We start from the raw sequence: 27,915 nt of genomic DNA, 5'->3' as shown, positions 1-27,915 counted from the left end.
TGTGGTCACCCAATCCCACTGAATTTTCTGTACCCAATTAAAATAGATCATTAGTCAAAATGTTCAAATTAAAATTGAAGATTAAACAAACAGGGAAAAGAGAGTCTCCACCCCTCTCTTTGCTCTGTATAAAGCACAACTTTTTCCCTCATGGGCTACTTTCCACTAAAAAGCTCTTTCATACAGCTGTCAGGATGAGTATATCAGTGGTGTGTCTGATGTACAGCTTCACTTTCCTTAGCATCTTCTTTGGTCTACTTCTCCAAAGCACCACCGGAAGAGAGTTAAAGTTTGTGGTTACAGTAAGTATAAGATTTATTTCCACTGTTGCCTGTCAGCCTTGCAGTTTAGATCCACAACTCCTTTTCTGTAGCTGGCTCCCTTAACTAATCCAGCCTTGTACATTTCCCTTTGGCTGAAAAGATATATTTCCTTTTCTTATACCACCTTTCTTGCAAAATAATGGAGCAGTACACAAAAACAAAGAATCAACATCCAAAACACATTGAAACAAAAGGCAGAGTTACAATAAAAACAGAATTACAATTTATTTTCTTTAATGGACTTTGTAAATTTAGACTCTGATTTAACTTTGGTGCCTACTTTTCCCCGTCACAGCTTCACCACACTGATTTATCATCTACCATTTGCTTCAGCTAGATGCGTGGCTGATTTTATTGTTTCTCCTGTAGACACAGTGTTCTGGTGATGTTATCTATAAACTCTAAAACAAAATCCTGCCCACATTCATGCAGCCTTCTAGATTGTTCTGAAACTGTATTGGCACATTTGAAAACAGGTATAATAAAGTATTTTTTAAATCAAGTAGGTTAGAAAGTTTAGAAAGGTTTTCTTATTGCCAAGGGAGGAAAAAAAGCTTGAGAAATATTTCAGTGATTAATTTCAGCATGCCAGGCTTCAGTTAGAGTCAGGTGGCCTTCAACAATACATGGAGCAAGAATAGTATTTGTTTATTTAAAGAAAAGGAACTGGCAAACAAGAATAATAAGTTCCTTGTACATCTGATTCTCTGGATTAGAAGAAAAACTATGCGTTATTTCTGTCACTACAAACAATTTCTTACTACCATTTGATTGTACCAGTGTTTTTCTTCCCATTTAGTGTTACTATTAACCATAAACTTGTTTCATGCCCTGAAAAACGTCTGGATTGTATTTGGCCTAAGCATTCCATCTATTTGAACACATGTGATATTCTCATTACAGGTAGTTCTTGTTAACATTCTGGTTTTGTTTTGTTTTGTTTTGTTTTTGTGCACCTGAAATAAATAATAAGGTGCTTCAAACAACATTTCACACATTGCTTCCAAGGCCAGATAATATAGGCCTTAATATACAAAAACCATAAGCGGTTTATGTCGGCTGTCACAGAACTTTTTAGCCATGATCCACATTTAATTGTGCAAAACAAAATGTGCATTTTCACTTGTGAATTGGATTGGGGAAATGCAATGTCAGTTAAGTTGACAGCTTCATTTGTACCCAAAAGGAGTTTATTGCACGAGGGAGGCATTAAAGCAAGTCTACTACTTACTCTATTGTATGTTGTAAGATGCATCCCCCAGTTGGTCTGCCTCTTTTGTAAAGGCCATAAATACCTGTCAATCCTGCAACATTCCTATTGCCTACCTAGTGAGATGGAGCCACTTTGCTTCTGTGCCAGCATACCGGCATGAAGTGACACCAGGAGACAGGATACCCCTCCTCTCCCACTCTCTCCTCCCCTCACAATTCCTAAGCCAGTCTTTTTTATTTTAAATTTTGTAATATTTGGGGGTTTTCTTTCCAAAAAATTAACTCTAGCTAGAATTGTGAAAATTACAAAGCAGCAGATTTATGTGAAGGCAGGATTACGAGAATATGTGGAAGTACAAGTGCAGGACTACATATCAACAAAGTGTCCAAATTACACAAATGGAAGGAAGTGAAATAATGAGGGTACAATAGTCGTGATCCCCTGACTATTGCAGAATAGCAGCTTCATGTAATAAAGTCATATCCATTATTCATTGTGGCTGTATCTGATAGATCAAGGCTAAATAGAGTAGTGGTCACTAGATTGTTGGCTTCCCCTGAACTCTTGTCTATTGGTCCTGGATAAGTTCCTTGAAAAAAAAGAAGAAACTATTGTAGCAATGGGCACAGAATCATTCCCCTGGATATTAGAGGAAACAATCTATTTCCCTATGTCAGATAACATAAGCAGCGTCAAGACAGATTGCACAGCTAATGCGTACTGTGATGGGCAGTTTATGTTCCAGCACATCGTGTTCCAGTGCTCTTGCTGGTTGGCAGATTTGTGGAGCTAAAGTCTAAGGACCTAATTCCATTTGCCACTGAAATTGCTATGCATTGTGGTGAATCCAGCAGTACCCAGTGGGATATGTGGAGAATAAAGAGATTGGGATTTCGAGCATCCTCTGTCCATCAGAAAATGCTCAATGATTTTTTTTTATATTTCAAATATTTGTATCCCGTACTTCTCAACCCCCGGGAGGAGGGGGACTCAGGGTGGCTTACATCTGGCAGCAATTCAATGTCAGTACAAACAACAAAACAATATAACACAATCATTGGCTTAATTATTTTAAAGTTTATTTGCTGGATCCAGCACACTGTAATTTACCAATTAAAAACAATGGGACTTAAGCTGGAGGAGTGTAGGAGCTCCATTCATTTCAACATCATTTGTTTACCTGACTTTTTTTAGTGTTCTCCACCTATATTTGATTTACACCCCAAAGCTAAACAGGTATGCTACCCTATCTATCTATCTATCAAGTGAATAAAGTTCTGCTGTGTTAATGGGACAGTATGATTACCTGCACAACAGCCATGGAGTAACAGGTCCTTCTTATCTCATACAAGTAGAGCAGGTTTTGCAGGGCCGACTCTACCATTAGGCAGTGTGCAGTGCAAGCCACAGACTTACAAATTTCTACCATGCATCAAAAAATTGCCAGAACTCATATTCCTGTCATAAAGACATTGCATTATTTGGCAAGATTTTCTAGATGCCATGTCTGATCTTGCTAAGCTTAGAGTCTTAGTGGATGATCTCCGCAGAGAGCTTGACAGGGGGAGTGTGTCCTTGTTGGTTCTCTTGAACATCTCAGCAGTTTCCGATACCATCGACCATGGTATCCTTCTGGGTTGACTCTTGGGGATGTGTCTCGGGGGCACTGCACTCCAGTGTCTCCGTTCCTTCCTTGAGAGCCATACTCAGTTGGTGAACCTGGGGGACACCTGCTCAGACCCCTGGCCATTGACCTGTGGGGTCCCGCAAGGTTCCATTCTTTCCCCCATGCTATTCAATATCTACATGAAACCACTGGGTGAGATCATCCAGAGTTTTGGAGTTCAGTGCCATCTCTACGCGGATGACACTCAACTCTATTACTCTTTTCCACCAGATTCCAAGGAAGCCCCTCGGTTCCTGGACCAGTGCCTGATTGCTGTGATAGGTTGGATGAGGGCTAACAAGCTGAAGCTTAATTCTGACAAAACAGAGGTCCTCCTGGGCAGTCATGGGACTGATCGGGGCATAGGGTGGCTACCTGTGCTCGATGGGATTGCACTTCCTCTGAGGACAGGTTTGCAGCTTGGGGGTCCTTCTGGACTCCACTTTGACACTTGATGCTCAGGTGGCAGTGGTGGCTGGGAGGGCCTTTACACAGTTAAAGCTCATGCACCAGTTGCTCCCATACCTCGTGAAATCTGATCTGGCAATGGTGGTCCATGCCCTAGTCACCTCTAGGTTGAACTACCGCAATGTGCTCTACATGAGGTTGCCCTTGAAGACGGCCCAGAAACTACAGTTAGTTCAAAGATCAGCATCCAGATTACTCACAGGTTCTGGTAACAGAGAGTGGTCAGCCCTCCTGTTTAAACAGCTCAACTGGCTCCCAATAAGTTTCTGGTTCCAATTAAAGGTGCAGGTCATCACTTATAAAGCCCTAAATGGTTCGGAACCTGCTTATCTTCGCGATTGCATCTTCCCCTATGAACCATCTTGAGATCTTCTGGGGAGGCACTGCTCTCCCCCCCCCCCCCCGGCCGTCACATGCACGGTTGGTGGCGATGAGGGAGAGAGCCTTCTCTGTGGTGGCCCTCGAGCTCTGGAACTCCCTCCCTAGGGAGATCGGACAGGGTCCCACCTTGTCCTCCTTTCAGAGTCAACTAAAAACCTGGATGTTCCAGTGCGCTTTTGACTAAGCAGTTCACCAGTAACTTTCTTGTCCCTTCTTGAAGTTCTGCACTTATACCGACCTGCATTTTACACTGGCATACTTCCTACTTCAACATGTGTTTGACAGTATTTCCTGCCCAGTTTACTGTATTGTTGCACTTTCCTGCGCTCCTGTAAAAATGTATTGCACTCATTGAATCTGTACCTCAGTTATATTTCTTTCGGCTGTATTGTTTTTATATTGCTTTCAATTGTGTTGTTATTTGTTTATCTGATGTTTTAATTGGTTAAAATGTTTTACATGTGTGTTTTAATTGTAATCTTAATTGTAATCTTAATTGTAATCTTGGGCGTGTCCCTTGTAAGCCGCCCTGAGTACCCTAGGGGAGATGGTTGGCGGGGTATAAAAATAAAGTTATTATTATTATTATTATTATTATTATTATTATTATATAGAGTTGACCCTAAAACCCATTATGTGAGAACAATTCCTATTAAATTCAGTGGGAATTATCAGAGGTTAGTGGGTCTCACAACAGTGTCGTGGCGAATCCATTCCAGATTCCAGATTTCAATCCAAATTTTAAAAGGGTAATAAAGCTATTTTAGAGACAGAATTCATAACCTTGACGAGCTCCTATAAAGTCGGCAGTGCACCGATAATGGAGTCACTTAACAAGTCCATCCACACTTACCATTTCTGAGTAAACCTGCATAGAATTATATAGGTAAATGAAAGTTGTCCACTCCAGATATAGAGGTCAGTTGCTGACATTTAATTAAGTTAAATTACAGTAGTTTAAATCATAGTGAGTTTTCTGATAATTAACATAGTCTTTCAATGATTTCACCAGGTTTTCCGACATGGTGACCGGACTCCGATTTCAACTTTTCCCACTAACCCGGTCAAAGAAGATGTCTGGCCACAAGGTTATGAACAACTCACCAAGGTTTGATAAGTTTCTTTTAGAAATGAAAACATACCCATTAATCAGAATATAGTATGTCATTATTATTTCAAGCTCGAAACATTTTTCATGTCAGTTTCATACAGCATATTCGTACAGTATGTGCAATTCAGATCCCAGTTTACATTCCCAAAAGCACAATTCTACATTCCTACATGTTTTAAATAATTGCTTCCCTCTGTCTTTTAGTATTTCACCCTGTTAAGAGTCTGGAACAGTTACTTAACAACATGGGCAGAAGTTGGAAGCATTCCTTTTTGGGAATATAGCTCCCAAAATTCTTCAGCCAGCATATTAACCAGTCAAGGTGGGGAATTCTGGAAACTGTAGTCTAAAAAATTAATTTCCTCAGTGGTGAATCTTGGCTGTCCAGGGGCTTCAGGACTATAATTCCCACCAGCAATACCCTCTGGCTTTGGAACAGAGGATCAAGGGTCCAACCATATCTGGAGGCCAGAAGTTCCTCAGGCCTGACATATTTATATTCCCTCCCTATATCTTAGATGGGACTCAGGAAGGATTACAGTACGCATATATGGCAAACATTCAATGTTGTTATACAATTAACAAAGACAGTGCTCGACTCCAGCCACGGGGGGGCGGGCGGGATGCTGTCGTCCATCTTACATGCCGAAGAGCTTTGTTGTCTTTAGACATTGCTGGCATGCCCACATGGGCGCCTTTTATTACCTCCCTCCAAAGTGGCACTTATATCGAACAGCTGGATGAGCAGAAGTTGGGAGCTCGCCCCAACCTGGGCTTGAACTGTTGCCCTTTCGATCAGCAAGATTTTCTTCAGCTGCCAATTTAACCTGCTGTGCTAAAGCCTGGCAAAGTTGATGGGTGCCCCATACCTCCAAAGAGGCAGGCATACAAGCAAGTAGCACCCTTCATTCACTCACCCTGGTGTGGATGTGTTGCACTCCAGAACAGGAATAACCCTCTGACTGGTTAGGAAAAACAATTCTTTTTTACTGAAGACAAATAAAAACAGCAAAGTAAAAATATGCGTTGAAAAATAGATCAGTCTAATAAGGTAAAAAGGTATTCCAAGGCAGGGTTCAGCAAAGTTCAAAAGCAAAGTCCAGACTGTTATAATAAAATCCAGAGAACCAGGAAAATATTAATCCACAGCATGAATATATAATTCCAAGATACAAAGATTCAAACCATGAACAAGAAATCCATAACATGAATCTTCCAAGCAAGAATTCCATAGAACAACACTAAGGACTAGGCAGGATTCTGAAACAATGCTTCATCTGACAAGAATTTCCCTGGTGAGAACTATATAGGCTATTCCCTGCACCCAGAAATTGGCTTCGTTTTCCTTGACTGCCTCATGCCCTTATCTCTCGAAGCCTAGAAGAACAGTAAAAACCTTGGCTAAGCTGTCTATCCCGGCTGAATTCCAGCCGTCTGTCTATGTGCTCATTATCTATCTGCTCATTAATTTTTCCAGGTGTCAAGTTGTTTTCAAACCTCAAATCCTGAGAACTCTCTGTGTCAGGGAGTAAACTAACATCCCTATATTCTGTAGGAACATTCTCATGAGAAACTACACTTTGAACTGGTGTCCCTATGTCATTCTCTGAATTAATATCATTGACCAAACCATCTCCATCTTGACTCTCAATGACATCATAATTCCCCATATCAGATTCACCTTGATCCTGAAACACAGACACAGGCTGAACTTCAACAGGATGAATGAATAAAAGATGCAACTTGTGAGAGGAACAGTAAAACTGCAAATTTTGCCACTCTCAAAAGGGAAATTCAGCAGATATTATACCCGGTTACCTGCTCAAATCCCCTCTTCCATACAATCTTTAGTGGTACAGAAGCTCTTGCCAGTTTTCATTCTGACAATCCTACCCAAAAGTAATAATCCAAAAATAGACCTCCAGTTTCCTAGCCTACAAATGGGGCGATAAAAATCGGAGGGTTTGCTTCAACCAGGTTCTAGAAAAGTACCAATAAATTCAGAGCTGCCATCAGGGCTTTTTGCTATTAAGAACATCCTCATTATGTATAGGAGATTGTATCCTGTTCCTTTTTTAATTAGTCATGAGGTTATAGATATTACTGTTATTTATATAGATGCCATGAAGTTATGAAGGCATACTTCAAAGCTCAATTCTTTTGTTATACTGTATTATGATTGTTTCATTTGTAGTCAACACTGTTCTGGTAAAATGCAAGGGTCTTTTGAACTAGTAGTTAGCACAGAGATAGCTCAAAGAGGCATTAACAAATACATATGTTTATATTAACAGTATACTCAGTTAACTGGCATCCACGAGGATTGGAAGTTGCTGGATAATTTCTGGTTGCATGAGAGTTATGACAATATTAAAATAGACCTAAGTAATACTATACCATGATTGTATTGTCTTGATATTCATATTGAAATACAGTAATCAAAAGCAAATAAAGACAAATAAAGGTAAATGTAATATAACACAGTTTTACTGTTTCATTGTATTATAAAAACAGCTTTTTTCAAGTATTGTTTCTTTGATATTTTTTTAGCCTGTTGGTTGAGAGTTCCAGTTGCTTGAATTCTGGTTAACTGAAAAACTGCTGTATACTGTTTTCCCCCATAGATTGGAATGCAGCAGCACTATGACCTTGGACAATACATAAGGAAGACATATAAAAAATTCTTAAGTCAGGATTACAAGCGAAAAGAGGCAAGTACTTGAATCAACAATACATCTTTCCCTGCTCATTTAACAGTAGCATTAGCACAAATAAAATGATGAAAGTAATTGTGATCAGGGCTTTTGTTTCAGACAAGCAAATATGGGATACAAAATGAGGATTAATTTCCCTATGAAATGGGAATGTTTCACACCTGAGAGCAGCAATAATAAAACTTTATTTGTGGGTTGTTGTAGGTTATAGGAGGCATTCTCTCCTGATGTTTCACCTGCATCTATGGCAAGCATTCTCAGAGGTAGTGAGGTGAGGTGTATTTGTAACAATAGGATATAGTGCATCTTGCCTCAGAAATCCATAGATTTAACACATTCAGCATGTGTTTCAGTGAAGAAAAAGATACACAAGTATACATTTGGAAAATGTGTGTGGGGGAAAATGCACATCTTTTAAATATGTGCACATATATAACACAACCAGTAAGAAAATGTGTAAAAACGTATATCATAAGAAAAATGTAGATTTGATAAACATACTTTAAGAAACACATATACCAAAATATGTACATATTTCCATTTGGAAGATTAAGGAAAATCTTGGTGAGAGTCTGAAAAAGAGACTCTCCGTTTGTAAGGCAAATATGGCTCATAAAACTATTTTAATTCATCCCTGGTTGCTACTATATCTACTTCACAGTAGGCTTCTGCAAATATTCAGAGTGGTCGGTTCCCTTCAGCCAATCCGGATTGTTGGGCTTGAGCAGATGGCCATAACAACAAGGGCTCAGCTGTTACCTTTTTTCATCCATTACAGAACCACATGGCAGCCGATCACAGTTCGTTCTTCCCTATTTGACATCACACTGCTTGCACGGGATTTCCTTGTGAGCCCTGCATGTTGGGCCTATAGGAATAGAAGAATAATGTGATGTGGCTTACGCAAACTGTGTCTGCTTTCTTAACCCCATTGCTAAACTCAGACTCCCTTGAAGGGAAAAAAAGGAAAGGGTCCCAGGAAGATTGCTTCCTTAACCCTGTTGCTGAAACCCAGGCTCCCTTAAAGGGAAAAAAGGAAAGGAGCCATGTAAGTTCCTCATTGCTGCCAACTATTTGGATCTTTCAGCTGCCTAGGCAAAAACAGATTTTTCTATTAGCCGATTTTTCGGGAGGCTCCCAAAAATTTGGATGCCAAAAACCAATTGCCCTCCAGCCAAATTCCACAAGCCTATTTCATAGATACAAAACTTAATTCTTCTGTTTCACTTACCTGGTCTGTTTACTGTACATGTGCATGACTTATTATTAAGTCATGCACATGATGACTTAATAATAAGGATTCATCTACTGTAAAGTGCTAACACAGCTGCCGTGTGTACTATTATGGTAAAACAAGAACAACACAGAATCAACATGGCAGCTAAGCCATTCTTTCTGATTTCTTTTCTAGATCTATGTGTACAGTACAGATTATGATCGAACCATTATGAGTGCTCAGGCCAATCTAGCCGGTCTCTTTCCCCCTGAGGGCGAGCAGATCTGGAATGCTAAACTTCGTTGGCAACCTATACCAGTTCACACAGTGCCTCGGTCACAGGAAAAGGCAAGTAAATATGTGGTGTTTTTAACGTATCAAATAATGTGTATGTTATCTTGGAAAGTGTCCAGTTACGGTAGCAACATAGCAGTATTACAGTGATGGTGTACAGTAGTCACAACTACCCATTAGAAAAGCTTTCACAATATGCAAATTTGAGGAATTCAAGTATGGCAGGTCTAGGCACATCTCTCATAGTAATCAAAGTTCCTTGAAGCCAGGTCAGGATGGCAACATAGGAACAAGGAGGGAAAACCTTCCCCTTCTTATTTTGATATTCACCTCTATTGCTTTTTGTGCAGTGTTACAGATTTAAGAGAAGAGGAAAGGAATTGGTGTTTGTGAGTGATATGGTAGGAATAACCTTACAGATGGCAGATTCTGAATCCACTACACTGTGTATGGATGGTGGTGGTTGGGTGGGGCAAATGGACACATATAATTATTCCCAAACTGTACCATGTAGGGAACTGATTCTTGGCTCTACCAAAGAAGCCTTTGGCATAATTAATAGGGAAGGTATTCCTTTGTACACACAAAAGATAAAACAAAATACCGGTAATAATTTTTTTAAATGACCACCAAAACATTTCTCTTTGCTTTCAAGACTTCTCCACCAAACAAGTTTATGCCTGGCAAGTAGATGATGAAAATGTTTTCACTTCTCAGGCAATGACCAGAATGTTTTGAAAGTGGAGAAACCTTTCCTTAGCCCCATAGTAGATTTGTCAAAGAAGGCTCTGCTGTAATTGAATTAAGTCAAAGTTTTGAAAACATCAAACATTGGTGGAATAGAATTTAAGCCTATTATCTTCCCATTTTAAGGAAATGTAAAGCAAACAATTTTTGGTTAAGAAACAAGGTTGTGTCCTACCACACCTGTCTCCACCTTGCATTGTTCTTTTGTTCATATACTCTACTTTGCGGTGAGAAAATGTTTTGACCTGAGGGCCAAATTATAGGTTCCGGATAAGTATGTTGGGAGCACAAAACAGACGTGGGCAAGTCATAGTCGAAAGGGAATTGGCCCTACAGACGAGAAGCTCTCAATGTGTTTGTTATCCTCACACATGCATATACGTGGACATATACATGAACACATATACTGTATTTTGAGCATACTTACTCTGCCCCAAATTCCTAATATGTGGAGAAGACATCATACTAGGAATAATAATGAATCCAGTTATTATAGATAAATAATAGTAAAATAAATTTTATCAGCTAATAACATTTTTATTTGTTTTTTAGTTGTTATCATATCCTACTCGCACCTGTAAACGATTTCATGTCCTTCTAAAAGAAACCATGGCTGCAAAAGAAGTCATGGGTAAAGTAAAGCCAAACATGGTAAGAAACCAGAAGCAAACATGGGACAAATGTGTCAGGAAGTGGGCGTATTGATTGGTGGAATGACTACAATGATAGAGCTAATCATTATAGTGACATCTGGCAATGCAAGATCTCAGCTTTTTCTTACTGTGGAATTATGTATGTAATCTGATAACAGCTATCTTTTCCAGTTCCATCTCCTCACATTGCTTCTCCATAAGAGTTGCTAAGGTTTTGATAATTTCTGCTTGAATATTGTCATCTAGTTGTTCTGGAATCATTCTGAAAATATCAACATGTTTCACATTCCCTCAGTTCAATCAATGTAATCACACTCACGTTCTCAATTTTCCAGTTTTTTCTCTCTCTACAACTTCTTTATTTCTTTGTTTTTGATTCTGGATTTATTTATTTATTTATTTATTACAATTTTGTGAAAGTATTTCACTTCTGCCTCTTTATTTTTCATTTCCCATCTACAATTTTTCAACTCTGTTTAAAATCAGAGTCCATTTGTGCTATCTTAAGTTTTAAGGACTTCAGCTCATCTAAACTCGCTTGTGACATATCTCCAGATTTTCCTGTCATTTCCACTGATCCTCTTCCTTCATATGCTCTGGTCTTAAAACTAAGTCTAGAATTCACAATATCAACAAAAATAAAAAGGAATAAAACACTGACTGTAATTACTTATTTTGACCACCAGATGTGACCCTCTGCATATATATCTCTATATAGAGCAGGCATGGGCAAACTTGGGTCCTCCAAGTGTTTTGGACTTCAACTCCCACAATTCTTAACAACCTACCGGCTGTTAGGAATTGTGGGAGTTGGAGTCCAAAACACCTGGAGGGCCCAAGTTTGCCCATGCCTGAGATAGAGCCTGTTTACAGCAAACTTGCACATTTTTTGCTTCTAAAGTTTCCCTTTAACTTTAGAAGGCTGACCTTGGGCTTATGACAGGTATTCTTCTCACACCTTTGGTTTATTTAATATATTTAACATCCTTCTCTGTCATTCAAAATTAAAATCCCTCTACTTCTTCAGTTCTCCCTCCTGCCCCCAGTTCATTGCTTTTTGCTGTTTATTAAGAGCACTCCTTTAAAAAGACCGTTTAAGAAGGCTCCCAAGTTAGTTTTACTAACTGGCTGGATCTACGGCCCCATCTACACTGCCCTATAAAGTCCAGATTATCTGCTTTGAACTGGATTATATGAGTCTACACTGCCAGATAATATGGGATAAGCAGATAATAATAGGATCAGATCCTGAGATATAGGGCAATGTAGATCCAGCCACAGTCTCTTGATCACAGTGTGTTCCAAGGAGCATTTTAGGTGATTCAGAGTTACTTTGACTGGCAATCATCACACCAAGCATCTCCTTTCACAGCAGCCCTCACAGGAGAGAACCAGAGTTCCCATTTATTTGATTTATTTATTTATTTGATGCATTTATTAACCGCCATTCTCAGCCCTTTAGGGCGACCAGAGTTCCCATTCCAATGGCAGTTTCCCTAATTATCTAATATTCTTAACTTCTGAACTCTCTTGAGCTTTAGCAATATAGCAGTAGACTTCTGTGGCATATAACATATGGTCCTTTCATCCACCCCACTTTTACCACAGCCAGAGATGGCTAGTAGGTCCCATGTCATCGGAGACATGCTCCGGGCTTTATTACAGACTTAAAAGAAACTATCCAAGATGCTGAACCTGATTTTTTTAAAGTTCAGATGTGGGCACATCTACACTATCGCATAGTGCACAAGCTTCTGTGCACATCAAACAACTATTTCAGAGGCGTCCAAAGAAAATGATTGATAGCAGGGGCGGCTCAACCCATTACGCAAAGTAAGCATTTGCAGTACAGTTGATTTTGCCCAGGGGCACTCTTGAGGCACTCTTGGAGGAAAATAGACCTTGACATATGCAAGTTGTCGTTACTGGGATATATAGTTCACCTAAAATCAAAGAGCATTCTGAACCCCACCAATGATGGAATTGAACCAAATATGGCACACAGAACTCCCACAACGAACAGAAAATATATATCAGTGATTGGTGGGTGGGGGGGGGGGGGCAAAATACTGTTTGCTTACCATTGAAAATTACCTAGGGCCACCTCAGATTGATAGCCACAAAAGCACATGCTAGAATAAGCAAATTCATTTCAAAATTGCTACTGGATTCCTGGATTCCTTTTAATGCTGGTTTTATTAGTTATTGAAAATGTCTTACCTTTTTATTAAGTTTGATTTTATTGGCTTTGTGTTCCATTTTTCATTCTGCGTAACAGTCATGCAGCCTGCATTTTATCCCATGCCGTTGTTGTTGTCGTTGTTGTTCAGTCAGCCAGTCATTTATTGTATTCATTGCCTTTGAACTGAGCACTGAATACCAAGTTTAAAATCTGTAAGAAAAGTAAAACCCTGTCATTGCAGAAAGAGGCCCAAAATGTGTACACATTGATCCGAATGGACAAACTATTGACACTTCTTTGTTTTATTTTGCAGAAGTTTGTCGGTGAAATAGCAGCTAAAATGGGATTTGATCCAAAGAGTGTTCTCGATTTTAGCAATCATAAACTCTGGAATGCCTACGATGCTTTAATTGTCCAGGTATTTGTAATAAACTACTATAGGGGCCCTGGTGTCACAGCGGATTAAACCACTGAGCTGCTGAACTTGCTGACCAAAAGGTTGGTGGTTCGAATCCAGGGGGCAGGGTGAGCTCCCACTGTTAGGCCCAGCTTCTGCCAACCAAGCTGTTCGAAAACATGCAAATGTGAGCAGATCAATGAGTACCGCTTCTGCGGGAAGGTAATGGTGCTCCATACAGTCATGCTGGCCACATGACCTTGGAGGTGTCAATGGACAATGCCGGCTCTTCGGCATAGAAATGACGATGAACACCACCACCCCAGAGTTGGACACAACTAGACTTAACTTCAGGGAAACCTTTACTATGAGCCCTTCCACACTACCCTTTATCCCAGTATCTGATCCCAGATGATCTACTTTAAACTGGAATATATGAGTCCCAACTGCCAGATAACCTGGGTTAAACCTGGAATCAGATGCTAGGATATAGGGACAGTGTGGAAGAGCCCTAAGTCATATTAAGCTCCAACTATCATAAAATGTAATAAAAGTATTGCTAGTGAAGGCTTTTCTTATGCAATCACCTTCCCCAAATTTTATTTTTGAGGGAATCAAGAAGTCATTGTTTTCTTTTCATATAACATCCAAATTATCTGCTTTAAATTTGATTATATGGCAGTGTAGACTCATATAATCCATTTCAAAGCAGAAAAATGTGATTTATCTGCTTTGATAATCTGGATTATATGGCAGTGTAGATGTGCTGTCACACGCTGGGCCTGTGCATATGACTGTAGACAGGACATAAATTCTGTGTGCCCAACGGGATGCCGGGGCTGCCTCAGATTAAAGGCCCTTAGATTCCCCCAAACAGAGTCTTTAGATTGCTTAAAGTAAATCCAACAAAGTTCTTTATTAATGAAAAACAAACAGGTACTTTAAAGCATTCTTAACAGTCTATTGGCTCTTGCAATCTTGTTCACTGGGAACAGGCACTTTCTTCTTAACTGTAATTAACTAATGGGGAAATCCTTAACATCTAATCTGGGCAGTCTGTACTTGCCTCTGTTGGCGTGGAGCCCCTGCACCCGGTACCAACTGCGTCTGGCTTCCACGAGCGACCCTTGCCAAGCAGAGCTTTGTAGACTTCCAGGGAAAAAGAAGGAGCTGTAAGGCTGTATAATCCTTGGCCAAACTGTGGGCTGTAGAAGACGAAGCTTTCTACAGGAGCTCTTCTTTTATGTTCTGTGCGAAAGGCTTCTCTGTGAGAACTGAACTCAAAATGGCTCCTATTCCCACTAAAACTCAAAAAGGGGCGGGACCAGGGAACCTAACTATAATTGATAGGTGGCTTGCCCTATGATTGCAAACTATAACAGGACGCCACCCTGCTGCAAAATCCCAAGCCTGGGATTGCAAACAAACATTTAATGCAAAGCAAACAGAATTGGAACTTCTGGTACAGCTGTACCAGCACAGTAGAAGAGGCCTCAGGCAAAAAGCAAACTGTTGAACATCTCCCAAATTTTATGTTCTTCATGGATAACTCTGGCCATTTTGACCACACTCTGACATTGCTTTGCCATGTTTCCCAGTTTTCCTCTGTGAAATATTGGAGAGTATGAGGTTATGAGTGAGGCCTCTTCTACACTGCCATATAATACAGATTATCAAAGCAAATAATTCATATTATCTGCTTTGAACTGGATAAAATCATCTGGATTTTATATGGCAGTGTTGAAAGGGCCTGAGCTCTATGCTTCACAGGTATTATCAAGGCTGAAATGACAGCCTTCAATATCACACATCTTCCCCACAGATATGGAATGAAATGCTGGTTGGAATAGGGTTGGAAGTGAATTTATTTTTCCATCCTGGATTGTACTCCCTACTCAGCACTTTTTTTTTCATGTCAGGAGTGACTTGAGAAACTGCAAGTCGCTTCTGGTGTGAGAGAATTGGGCAATGTCTCCAAGGACGTTGCCTAGGGGACGCCAAGATGTTTTGATGTTTTACTATCCTTGTGGGAGGCTTCTCTCATGTTCCGCGTGGGAAGCTGGAGCTGACAGAGGGCCTCCCCGGACTCGGAGCGGCTTACATGAGGCCAAGCCAAACAGTATATCAATAAACAAAGCAATAAACAAAAACAATAAATACAATACAATTAATATAAATCACATATAAACAATAAACAGTAACACACAAGGATTTAAAAACCTATGGCTGGGCCAAATGTAATAGTTTAAAAATTAAAAAATGACAGAAATGCTCATTGCACCAAGTGAAAACGGAGTCTGGCCCCTTATACACTTGTCCTTATATCCCAGGTTTTCTTTGATCCCAGGTTTTCTGCTTAAACTGGATTATATGAGTCCACACTGTCAGATAATCTGGGATAAACAGATGGGATCAAATTCTGAGATATAAGGACAGCATCTGTTTTGTTTTATTTGATATATTTAAAATAAAAAACAATTTTGCGTGTTGTATTCATGAACTGTAGCCATCTGCCAACTTTTGGATCCTGTGTAAGCCAAAAAGTGCAGAAGAGGAGTCTTAAGACATAGTGTATATAAATAGGAAGGTCTATAAAACGCCCAAGCCAATGGGAATGAGAAAGGGAAGGACATGTCACAGAGAAATCTTTTTCTTTATTGCAGAAAATTCATTCTCATCCTGTACCGGCTTGGGCCACCCCACAAGCTATGGAACAAATGAAAAAGCTGTTGGGGGTTGCTCTAAGTGCCATGTTTGGGGTTCACAAAAGAGAAGAGAAATCACGGCTGCAAGGAGGTAAGCACAAAACCAAAAGCAAGGCCTTCCACATCTTTATTTGTACAATCGTTCAAACCCTAAATGTTGTTAAAATTGGGTTGCTGTGAATTTTCTGGGTTGTATGCCCATGTTCCAGAAGCATTCTCTCCTGATGTTTCACCCACATCTATGGCAGGCATCCTCAGAGGTTGTGAGGTCTGTTGGAAACTAGGCAAGTGGGGTTTATATATCTGTGGAATGTCCAGGGTGGGAGAAAGAACTCTTGTCTGTTTGAGGCAAGTGTGAATGTTCCAATTGGACAGCTTGATTAGCACTGAATGGCCTTGTAGCTCCAAAGCCTGGCTGCTTCCTGCTGTGCATTTGGAAACAATAAACATTGACAAAATCACAATCTGTCAACTGCAAAAGGCCACCTTATTTGGATCTGCGCGCATCATTCGAAAATGCATCACACAGTCCTAGAAGCTTGGGAAGTGTTCAACTTGTGATTTTGTGATACAAAATCCAGCATATAGATCTCGTTTGTTATGACATACTGTGTTTTTGTGTCAGTGTAATAATAATAAGCCAGTAAAGGTGGTCCCAGTGGTGATCGTCACACTGGTTGCAGTGCCTAAAGACCTTGGCCTGCACTTAAACTCAATCAGAGCTGACAAAATTACCAACTGCCACCTGCATAAGGCCACCTTACTGGGATCTCCATGCATTATTCGCCGATACAGCACACAGTCCTGGACACTTGGGAAGTGTCCAACGTGTGATCCAATACAACAGCCAGCAGAGTGATCTTGTCTGCTGTGGACTCATCTTGTTTTGTTTCAATAATAATAATAATAATAATAATAATAATAATAATAATAACAATAATAATAATACAGAGCTTTGGAGCACAATACTCCTCACCTCACGATTGTGGAAATAAAACAAAGTATGGATTGTCAATGTTGCAATCCCAGGTGACAGCAGAATTGACAAGAAGCAACTGGAAAAGCTTACACAATATGAGGATTTAAAGACAGAACTGCAAAGACTCTGGCACAAGCCAGTAAAGGTGGTCCCAGTGGTGATCAGCACACTGGATGCAGTGCCTAAAGACTTTGGCCTGCACTTAAAAACAATTGGCGCTCACAAAATTACCATCTGTCAGCTGCAAAAGGATCTGCACACATTATTCACTGATACAACACACAATCCTAGACACTAAGTGTATAACATGTGATCAAATACAAAAGCCAGCATAGTGAGCTTGTTCGCTGTGTACTAATCTTGTTGTGTATCAAATAATAATATCCATCCTTTTCTACGGTATTCAGACCTACTGTAAGCAGCAATATGTATTGAAACGCCTCTCCATTCCTTTAACATTTGTTGTTGTTTTTTTTAATACCCATTTAGGTGTACTTGTGAAAGCAATTCTGGATGACATCACAAAAGCTACCGATCCTAAAAATGAACTGAAAATGAAAATGTATTCAGGAGTAAGTTTTAACATTTCACATTGACCATACATGTAATATAACTTCTGGATTTTATATTGATATCGAGCTCTTTTGGGGGGTTCTCCCAGCGAGGGGAGACCCAAAGGACCTCGAATGGGGTCCTGACCTTGGCGAGCGGCCAGCGGATGCCAATTCAAAAAAACGCAAAAACGTTGAAAATCAATCTCGCCAGAGGCTGAAGAGGCAATCTGCGACCGAGGCGTTTATTTAGCGATTCAGCTGAAAAGGATGCATTACAGGGATGAATCCTCTAGTAAGCATGCAGTACAGTGAATTTCAGGCATATTTATACAGGCAGAACAAAGAAATCCTGGTTTGAATCCCCCGCCCGCCTCCTGTCAGTTCCCTCTGTCCTGATTGGCCGGCTCCAGAACAGCTGGGAGGAGGCTTGGCCGCTGGTCCCACCCTCCCTCCAATCGCCGGCCGCTGTTGCCTCCAGAGGGCCAATCAGAGCCCTCGGAGCGCCTCCAGAGATTGTCCAATCAGCGGCCAGGAGGCGGGCTCTAGTTTGACAGCGCAGAGGGGCGGAATGCCTGGGAGGCGTTTGCCAGCTGATGGAACACCTTTTGTCTCTTCACGGCAGGGAGGCGGATGGGGAGAACAAGGGATTTCCTGGGTCTTGATAAAAGATGTGTATGAGCAAAATGGGTGGCTATGGATGGTGTCTGGATCTCAACCCTGCAGGCGAAGGAAATCCTTTGACACAAGGGAGCATACACAAGCACCATGATTGATTTTATCAGTCTGTTTTTCCGGGCTTTTGGCTGACAAAATCTCTGGCCTTTGTTCGTCTGACTCTGAAAACAAAGCCATAGATCTGCCAGTATTTGTCCATGCAATGTCAATATGGATGGAGTTTCTTCCAAGGAAATTGGATTTCCTTAACTGTAATCCCCAGGTCACATACTTTAGTAGGGTAAAGTTCAGAGGGAGAAAAGGTGGGGGAGAGGGTCAGGGTACATTTCATAGATTTCATATCTTTCCATATCATGTACATTCTTCATAAACTTTCATAAGCTCACAGATTTCATAAAGGGGGTCCCCATCCCATCCCCATCCCCAGCAAAGTTTATTAGAAGCAACAACAATTGGCAAAAGCAATTCATCAGAGTTCTTGAGGTTTGATCCCTTGCAACGAGAGCATGCACACACAGGCGGGGAGCTCCTTCTCCCCAAGCGGCTTGGTTTTTGAGTTCATGGAGGAAGCCCGTGATGCCAGGGCACCAAGTCAATCAGAAAGGGCAGAAAAGTCCGCAAAGAGTCCACAAATGGTGGAGAGTGGGGCAATGTCCTTTGGGGGAACTGCATTTCCCTGATCAGGGGCCGGGGTCCAGTGCACAAGCCAGAGAATTCACAGAGAGGAAACAGGAACCCAGTTATGGGTGCTGGGTCAGGAAGCAGCAGAATCCATTTTCCGGCCCTTGGTGAACCACAAATACTTGGGGGGGAAGATGCTCTGCATCAAATCCTCCCTTCGAGGCTGGGAAATGGTTACACTCATTTCCTCAAGCCTCGACACTCCCCCCAAGTATCCAGGGCCTCTTTCTAGACTGATTAGATTGTGTTCAGTTGATTATTTCGGGGCCCAACTCAAGCAACAACAGCAGGACCCAGCCGGGTGGGAGAGACCAGTGGCAGAATGTCCTTTGGGCTGAAGAAGGTGAAGACGGTGGAGGCAGGGGATGATGGAGTCTGTGATGGCAGTCAGCATGGAGCACTCAGGGGTCCCGAGTGAGTTCCCAATGGAGAAGGATGGCACACGGTGGAATTCTCCCATCTGGCAGTGGTCCTCGGGCCTCCTGGGGGCGCTGGCTCCTCACTTGGCACTTGGGGGAGGGAGAAGATGGGGCACAGCCTTGCTACTCCTTCTGGCGTAGCGCCTCCTGGTGACCGCAGACAGGTCCGGCCCTCCATCATCACAGAGACTCAGGGATAGTGCCTAGGACAGTCAGAAAGAAGGTTTACAGCCCCCCCACCCCCCCCCCTTCCCAGCCCAAGGGTAGTTAGTGGGGAAACAAAAGGGAAAAACTTTCATACCTAGTGGGGACGTCAGTGGTCTCCTTTTGGGCCACTCCTCTGCACAGCCTCTGGAACTGGCAGGGCCTCCTTCCTCCATGGCAGTTGCTGTGGGATCCTGGTTGCTCCTCCTGCGATGGCATTCCCCCGTGGGGGCTCAGATCAGCCCCTAGGTGGGGGGGGGCTGTCTCTTCTGGGCGGCATGGGGTCTGGTCCTGCTCTCTGTGTGATCCTCCCATGCCTTCTGGGTTCCACACAGGAAAGTCCACAGACCTCCCATTGTTCACCGCACCCAGGTAGTTGTCCTCAGCGGCAGGAGTGGATTATGGGTCCCACAGTTCGACCAGTTGCTCTTCACTGCGCAGAGGGGACCCCTGGACCTCGACGCCCCCTTCATATTTAAGGCAGTTAATGGGATAATTTAGACATACACATACATGCGCTCAGGGAAAGGGGAGGGAGGAAGGGCCAGGAAGGAAAAGAGCATCAGAGGGACTGCGTGTGTGGGAGAGAGAGACTTAACCATAGATGTGGGTGAAATGTAAGGAGGGAATGCTTCTGGAACATCCCTTCCTTAGGTTTTAGGAGAAGGAGGTAAGAGAGAGCAGCAGGATTTCTCTGGGGGATAGAGGGAAAAAAAATTCGCAGAATGCTGGCTTCTTAGAAGATGGGAGGGGAGGGAAGAGAGAGAGAGAGAGAGAGAGAGAGAGAGGATGGGTTTCAGAGACATTTCACAAGCACATGGAACTCTTTGATGAGGTCTGGTCCTTAGAGAGAAAAGGGGAAAAAAAGGCAGGGGGAGAGAGAGAGAGAGAGAGAGAGAGAGAGAGAGAGAGAGAGAAAGGGACCCAGAAAACTTTATTTGGCAAGAGGAAACAGGAACAGAAAAGGTCCCCTCTTACACCTCCCTTTGCAAGAGGAGAAAGGGAGGAGGGGTTTTGGGAGGAAAAAAAGGGAAGTTGGGGAGTAAAGAGGGAACAAAGGATAAGGCAGGGACATTGGTGACTGCCCCTGAAAAATGGGTTTTGTAGTTGCACAGAAGAGAAGGGGAGGAAAAGAGAGCTCTTGGGTCAGGGAAACCAGGCGAGAGAGAGAGACTTTTTGCAGGGCAGCTGAGTCACATCAGTGGCAGGGTCTCTCCTGGTGAGGGGAAACACTGTTTATAAATAAACAGGCACTGAAGATTCAGCTTTTGAAAGAAAGGGATGTAGTGGCTTGGTGAAGGAGGGAATGAGCAATGCCTCCCTTTTCCATCTGAAGGAAGGAAAAAGGTGGCACAGGAGAAAGCAGGAGAGGAGGAGAGCAAAGAATTTCCCTGATCATTTCCTCAAGGAGCAGAGAAAAAACAAACAAACAGAGGGGCATATAAATGCAGACATATCATAAATAGGGAATAGGGAAATGGAGGGGTTGGGAAGGGAAGGAGGGAGTCAGGGAGATTGGGTAAAGGGAAATGGGAATGGGATGGTAGGGGAACAAGCAATTTCTTCCAAAGGGAGAGGGTGAAGGGGTCTGGAGGGGGTTTCCTGGGGGTTGGGGCTCTGTAACCTTCCCCTTGCATGGTCGGAGTTGGTCGCAGCTACCCCCCTTCCGCCTCCCACCGGCACATGGTAAAAAAGCATGAGGCAAAGGCGGTTTCGGCCCTCTTGGCCCCCTCACAGCGATCCGACTGCCATGAGGGGCCACGAAACTCCACCTGCTGAGGGCCCGGAGGGCCACCTCTCCATGCGATTTTTACCCTACTGGCCTGCGTCGGCGACGCAACCCTGCCCCATTCCGCCAGTATCTTCCCAAAAGATGTTTCCGATGAAGCAGGACGTTTGATCCCAGAATAACATGCGCCCATCTCTCTTGATAGCCCCACACTGAAGTGGCTAATCAGGGTAGCCCCCCCAACCGCTGGCAGGCTAGAGCCTGAACGGTCCCCTAGCAAGAGAGCCCGAGGCGATCAGCCCTTGGCAGCTAGGCAGTCCGAAAGGGAAGGGCTCCCTCTCCAGCGTAGCTCCAGCCAAGGCCGCAAAAGCGAGCTGAGTTGCTATTCTGGGCCTCAAACGTGGATGTTCGCTACCTCCCGCCAGGAATTTGTTACCGAGACCTAGAGAATCCCTCCCCAGTGGGCCGACTCCGAAGCTGGTTCAGAAAGCCTAGAATCCCCTCCCACCTGGCAGCCAAGGCAGCCCGCGGTTGGCTTCTTACCCGTCCGGACGTTTTCTTCCCCCCTTTCCGCGTCGGTCGCTCCTCTTCCTGGAAGTCCTTAGATCAAGGCTTCCCTGGCGCTCCTTTGTGCTGAAACCCTAGGTCAGAGCTTGGGAGGAAGTGGCTGCGGGAGAATTTGTAGTTTTGGTTAGCTGGTCAAATGAAAGTCCGAATTGGGAGAGGCGCCTCTTTTCCCAAGCCGTTCCTCCTTCGCTGCTGGCCCAAAGAATCAGACCAAGGCGCCTGCTTGAGAATTTAGGCTATAATTTGGTCTGGAACCTCAAGCAGCAGTCCCTTCGTGGTAAAGCCAAATGATATCGAGCTCTTTTGGGGGGTTCTCCCAGCGAGGGGAGACCCAAAGGACCTCGAATGGGGTCCTGACCTTGGCGAGCGGCCAGCGGATGCCAATTCAAAAAAACGCAAAAACGTTGAAAATCAATCTCGCCAGAGGCTGAAGAGGCAATCTGCGACCGAGGCGTTTATTTAGCGATTCAGCTGAAAAGGATGCATTACAGGGATGAATCCTCTAGTAAGCATGCAGTACAGTGAATTTCAGGCATATTTATACAGGCAGAACAAAGAAATCCTGGTTTGAATCCCCCGCCCGCCTCCTGTCAGTTCCCTCTGTCCTGATTGGCCGGCTCCGGAACAGCTGGGAGGAGGCTTGGCCGCTGGTCCCACCCTCCCTCCAATCGCCGGCCGCTGTTGCCTCCAGAGGGCCAATCAGAGCCCTCGGAGCGCCTCCAGAGATTGTCCAATCAGCGGCCAGGAGGCGGGCTCTAGTTTGACAGCGCAGAGGGGCGGAATGCCTGGGAGGCGTTTGCCAGCTGATGGAACACCTTTTGTCTCTTCACGGCAGGGAGGCGGATGGGGAGAACAAGGGATTTCCTGGGTCTTGATAAAAGATGTGTATGAGCAAAATGGGTGGCTATGGATGGTGTCTGGATCTCAACCCTGCAGGCGAAGGAAATCCTTTGACACAAGGGAGCATACACAAGCACCATGATTGATTTTATCAGTCTGTTTTTCCGGGCTTTTGGCTGACAAAATCTCTGGCCTTTGTTCGTCTGACTCTGAAAACAAAGCCATAGATCTGCCAGTATTTGTCCATGCAATGTCAATATGGATGGAGTTTCTTCCAAGGAAATTGGATTTCCTTAACTGTAATCCCCAGGTCACATACTTTAGTAGGGTAAAGTTCAGAGGGAGAAAAGGTGGGGGAGAGGGTCAGGGTACATTTCATAGATTTCATATCTTTCCATATCATGTACATTCTTCATAAACTTTCATAAGCTCACAGATTTCATAAAGGGGGTCCCCATCCCATCCCCATCCCCAGCAAAGTTTATTAGAAGCAACAACAATTGGCAAAAGCAATTCATCAGAGTTCTTGAGGTTTGATCCCTTGCAACGAGAGCATGCACACACAGGCGGGGAGCTCCTTCTCCCCAAGCGGCTTGGTTTTTGAGTTCATGGAGGAAGCCCGTGATGCCAGGGCACCAAGTCAATCAGAAAGGGCAGAAAAGTCCGCAAAGAGTCCACAAATGGTGGAGAGTGGGGCAATGTCCTTTGGGGGAACTGCATTTCCCTGATCAGGGGCCGGGGTCCAGTGCACAAGCCAGAGAATTCACAGAGAGGAAACAGGAACCCAGTTATGGGTGCTGGGTCAGGAAGCAGCAGAATCCATTTTCCGGCCCTTGGTGAACCACAAATACTTGGGGGGGAAGATGCTCTGCATCAATATGACAGTGTAGTTGGGACTTCTCACAGACATTGAGAGAAAGCTGGCATCACCACCATCAGCATCACAACTACGTGTAGTAGTACTATTTGTGTTCACTAATATATTTTTATTATGATAATTTTACCATTTTCTTTTCTTTCTTTGTGTAGCATGATATGACAATAGCTGCCCTCCAAGTAGCCCTCAATGTTTTTGAACCACATCTACCTCCCTATGCCGCTTCCCAGTTTTTTGAACTATATAAAGAAGACAATGGGCAAGTATTCTTAACTCATACATTAAATCAGTGGTTCTCAACCTTCCTAATGCAATGACTCCTTAATACAGTTCCTCATATTGTGATGACCCCCAACCATAAAATTATTTTCGTTGCTACTTCATAACTGTAATTTTGCTACTGTTATGAATTGTAATGTAAATATCTGATATGCAGGATGTATTTTGATTCACTGGGTGAAATTTGGCACAAATACCCAGAGCACCCAAATTTGAATACTGGTGGGGTTGGGGCAGGATTGATTTTGTCATTTGGGGGTTGTAGTTGCTGGGATTTATAGTTCACCTACAATCAAAGAGGATTCTGAACTCCACCAATGATGGAATTGAACCAATCTTGGTACACAGAACTCCCATGACCAACGGAAAATACTGAAAGGGTTTGGTGGGCATTGGCCTTGAGTTTTGGAGTTGTAGTTCATCTACATCCAGAGAGCATTGTGGACTCAAACAATGATGGACCTGGACCAAACTTGGCACACAAACCCAACATGGCCAACTGTGAATACTGGTGGGATTTGGGGAGGATTGGCCCACAATTTTGGTAGTTGCAGTTCACCTACATCCTTATGCATTTTCTAATAGGAACATTAATAAAAACAAAAGGAAAGACTAACTTTTTAAAAAGAAATAGTGTTACGAATTACCTAAGCTCCTTCTGCTCCTCCCCCGATGCTGCTGTCCCACGTCGTGTGGGTGCTTTCCCCCTGCCTTGAAGGGACAAGCTTCCCTCCAGCCTTTCGTGCTCTCCCTCATCCGCCAAGCACGCCTGCTCTCCCCTCCCCTGCTTGGTTTCAGAAACAGCTCTCCCCTTGGCTGAATGGCCATCTGAAAGGCCAGCTAATCACAGCAGGAGTAGGGCTTTTGGTGGGAGGATTCGCTGTCTGAAAGAGAAGGAGAGATAGAGAGATCTTCAGCCTTCTATGTCAAAGGGGTTCCTAAGACCATGAAATATGTGTTTCCTGATGGTCCTTAGTGACCCCTCTGAACCCCCCTCATGACTCCCTCAGGGGTCCCAACCCCGAGGTTGAGAAACGCTGCATTAAATAATCAACAATGGTGGTTTGCTGAAAAAACTTTTGCACCACTCATATTTTGAAACCAGACTGAACATACCATTTCTCCTCAGAATTAGTAAGATGCTAAAAAATGTGAAGATAATCAATTGCATTTCTTTTGTGCTTGAAAATGTGATGTTTCGCTGTTCAAATACTATTGAAAATTATTTTCCTAGATAAATGTCTTTACATTTACTTGGGAAAGACAAAAGGAGACAAAAAGAGTTAGATCACATTTGTTGCAACAGGTTTTTGTTTGTTTGTTTTGTTTACCTGTGCTTCTGTGTTATGCCAATTCTGCATAAGATTCCAATACTTATATCTAGTCTGTAGATGGTAACCTTAGTTTAGGGTACATACCTGAATTGCTAGATGGATTGTGGGGTATGCACACACATTTGCAAGGTACATGAAAATATATATAAACAGGTTATAATGTGGAGGGGCATCCTTATGGATGCTTTCTATCCATGCGTGCATGTCCATTTGTCTCCAGTTGGCACAATTCATAACTGATTTTGACCCACTCACACAGCTCCTGATCTAATGAGGAAACCCCACATGCAAACTTTAGTGTCATTTGAGAATGCTTCTGGAACATGGCCATACAGCCTGAAAAACTTACAGCAACCCATTTGCTCATTCAATTCTTGTAACTTAAATATGCATAACTTTAACTTGTTTGTATCTGTATTGTGAACACACTATGCACCAAATAGAATTTTATTTTTATACCCTGTCACCATTTCCCGGAAGGGACACGGGGAAGCTTACAAGTGGGACCGAGCCCAGAACATACAACAAAATACACCTACTAAAAACTCAATTAAAAATACAGCAGGTTATAAAACATCATTAAAAGTATATCAAGCCAATCTCAACAACCAGTAAGCAGGACAAGGGCATGATCTGACTAGAGAGGGCTGGGCATGGACTTGTGCAAAAAAGCAAACTATAGGGCCAAGGCTAGAGGTAAAGTGCTGAGAATGACCTTATCGGTAAATAGGGTCGGGCATTCATGAAGAGGGACTAACCATCATCAAATGCACACTGGAGCATCCAGGTTTTCAGATCCCTGTGGAAGGACCACAAAGTGGGGGCTAGCCTAATCTCCCTGGGGAGGGAGTTCCAGAGCAGCCCTATGTCCTGGACATAAGCCTAGGTACAAGAGACAGTCCGACCATTAGACTGAGTGAGAGAAGTGCTTCAGGTCACAGACGCTGAATTATTCCCTTCAATTGGAGGACAGACTTGTTTGTATGCATTCCCTAAAGAAGGCAGCAACCTTTAGATGCAGTTTAGAATATTGTTCCATTGTGTGTGCAGAAATAAACTTGAATTTCCAGTTCATCACCCCTTGTTAAACATCACTGCAGATGTTGACATATAACCAGTGGCATCTGGTGACTCCCATATCAATTGGAGCATTTAATCTAGGATGGAGCTCCTGGTGGCGCAGTGGGTTAAACCCCTGTGCCGGCAGGACTGAAGACCAACAGGTCGCAGGTTCGAATCTGGGGAGGGGCGGATGAGCTCCCTCTACCAGCTCCAGCTCCTCATGTGGGACATGAGAGAAGCCTCCCACAAGGATGATAAAACATCAAATCATCTGGGCGTCCCCTGGGCAACGTCTCTCACACCAGAAGTGACTTGCAGATTCTCAAGTCTCTCCTGACACGAAAAAAAATCTAGAATATTAAATGCCCACCAGAGTTCTGAACCCTATTTGTGATCTAGTTTATCACTTTAGATAGCTCCTAACTTTATGTAAAGTTGACCAAAACCTGAAATGGATTTACAGATCCACTGCCATGCTTACTCCCAAAAGTCAGAAAGGCTCCTCCGGTCTGTTTTATAAGCAGCAGAGAACTGCACCCAAGGGTTTTCAAAACAATTTTAGAATAAATATTTCTTAATGTGCATGTATACCAGAGGTCTCCATTTATGAAATGACAAAAATCTCAAACAAAGCAATTAGCATAACTTTCTTCTCTTTTTGGGGCCATCACTAAATCAGCGGCCACACCATTGAGATGTACTATCGGCCTGATGTCAATGCTGAACGTCGTCCGCTCACTTTACCTGGCTGTGAAAAGTCATGTCCACTGGAGAAGTTTAAGCAACTGGTTTCTCCTATTCTAGCAAATAATGTGGAAGAAGAATGTAACAAAGTCTAATCATAATCATAAATTACAGGTAAGGTTTTTGTATTATACATTGGAGCGCTTCAAGAAGTTCCCTCTTTGGATAGCTGTTCCCATAATTCCCTAGTCAGCATGGTCATAGCGTCTGGGGATAATGGATGTTAGAATCCAAAGTAACTTTTCACACTCTTCATATCCATGTGTTATCTGGTATTTTAAAAGGTATGATGCATTAGAGGTGGGAATGGTGTTTTTAAAAGTCCATAAAATTGATTTTGCATTCTTTAAAACCCCAGTTTGATTTCTTCGTTAAAAACAGTACTAAATAGTGAATCTGGCCCTGCTGTTTCTGGATAAGACATTTTTAACTTTCGGAGTACAGTTTTCGACATAGGTTTATCTGGACTCCTATCAAAGCTTTGTGTGTGTGTGGCCTATGACAACTATGGAAACTTTTATAGGCAACTGACTAAAGATAGTTTAGTCAGTTTATTTCTCTGAAATACAGCCTACAGCGTTCACTGATATCTCCCACCCAAATTCTAAACAGAATTGACTCTGCTTGGCTTCCAAAATCAGACAGATGTAGTGCCTTTAGGGTATTTAGGCTTTATACTGGCATAAATGCAAACGTCTTTCATGGAGATTGTGCAAGAGTTGTATTGTATCCAAGAGAAACAAGATAGTGTGAACTATCTAAAAGTGTAGTTCTGATAGAACAGTCCTTAGCATTAGATGGCGAGTTGAGCTTTGGGAGTGCTTATGGATGAACTACCTATTACCCAGTCAGTTGAACAGTAGTATGCCACAAAAACTGTAATGGAAGTATAATGTTATAC

At 42.8% G+C, this 27,915-nt stretch overlaps 1 protein-coding gene across 1 annotated transcript; it reads left to right on the top strand.

Moving 5' to 3' along the window:
- Positions 1 to 194: 194 nt before the first annotated feature.
- Positions 195 to 27,109, top strand: LOC132779756 (prostatic acid phosphatase-like). The gene is made up of 10 exons (XM_060783427.2): positions 195 to 302; positions 5,064 to 5,159; positions 7,787 to 7,873; positions 9,288 to 9,440; positions 10,686 to 10,784; positions 13,282 to 13,386; positions 16,029 to 16,161; positions 17,539 to 17,621; positions 23,748 to 23,854; positions 26,950 to 27,109. Exons 1-10 carry the CDS (start codon positions 195 to 197, stop codon positions 27,107 to 27,109), a joined length of 1,131 nt encoding a protein of 376 aa, XP_060639410.2.
- The last annotated feature ends 806 nt before the right edge of the window (positions 27,110 to 27,915 follow it).

The sequence above is a fragment of the Anolis sagrei genome, chromosome 6 (assembly GCF_037176765.1).
Source record: "Anolis sagrei isolate rAnoSag1 chromosome 6, rAnoSag1.mat, whole genome shotgun sequence".
NCBI classification, from domain to species: domain Eukaryota; kingdom Metazoa; phylum Chordata; class Lepidosauria; order Squamata; family Dactyloidae; genus Anolis; species Anolis sagrei.
The sequence above is the reverse complement of the archived record's forward strand: the minus strand, read 5'-3'. Positions and strand labels throughout refer to the sequence as shown.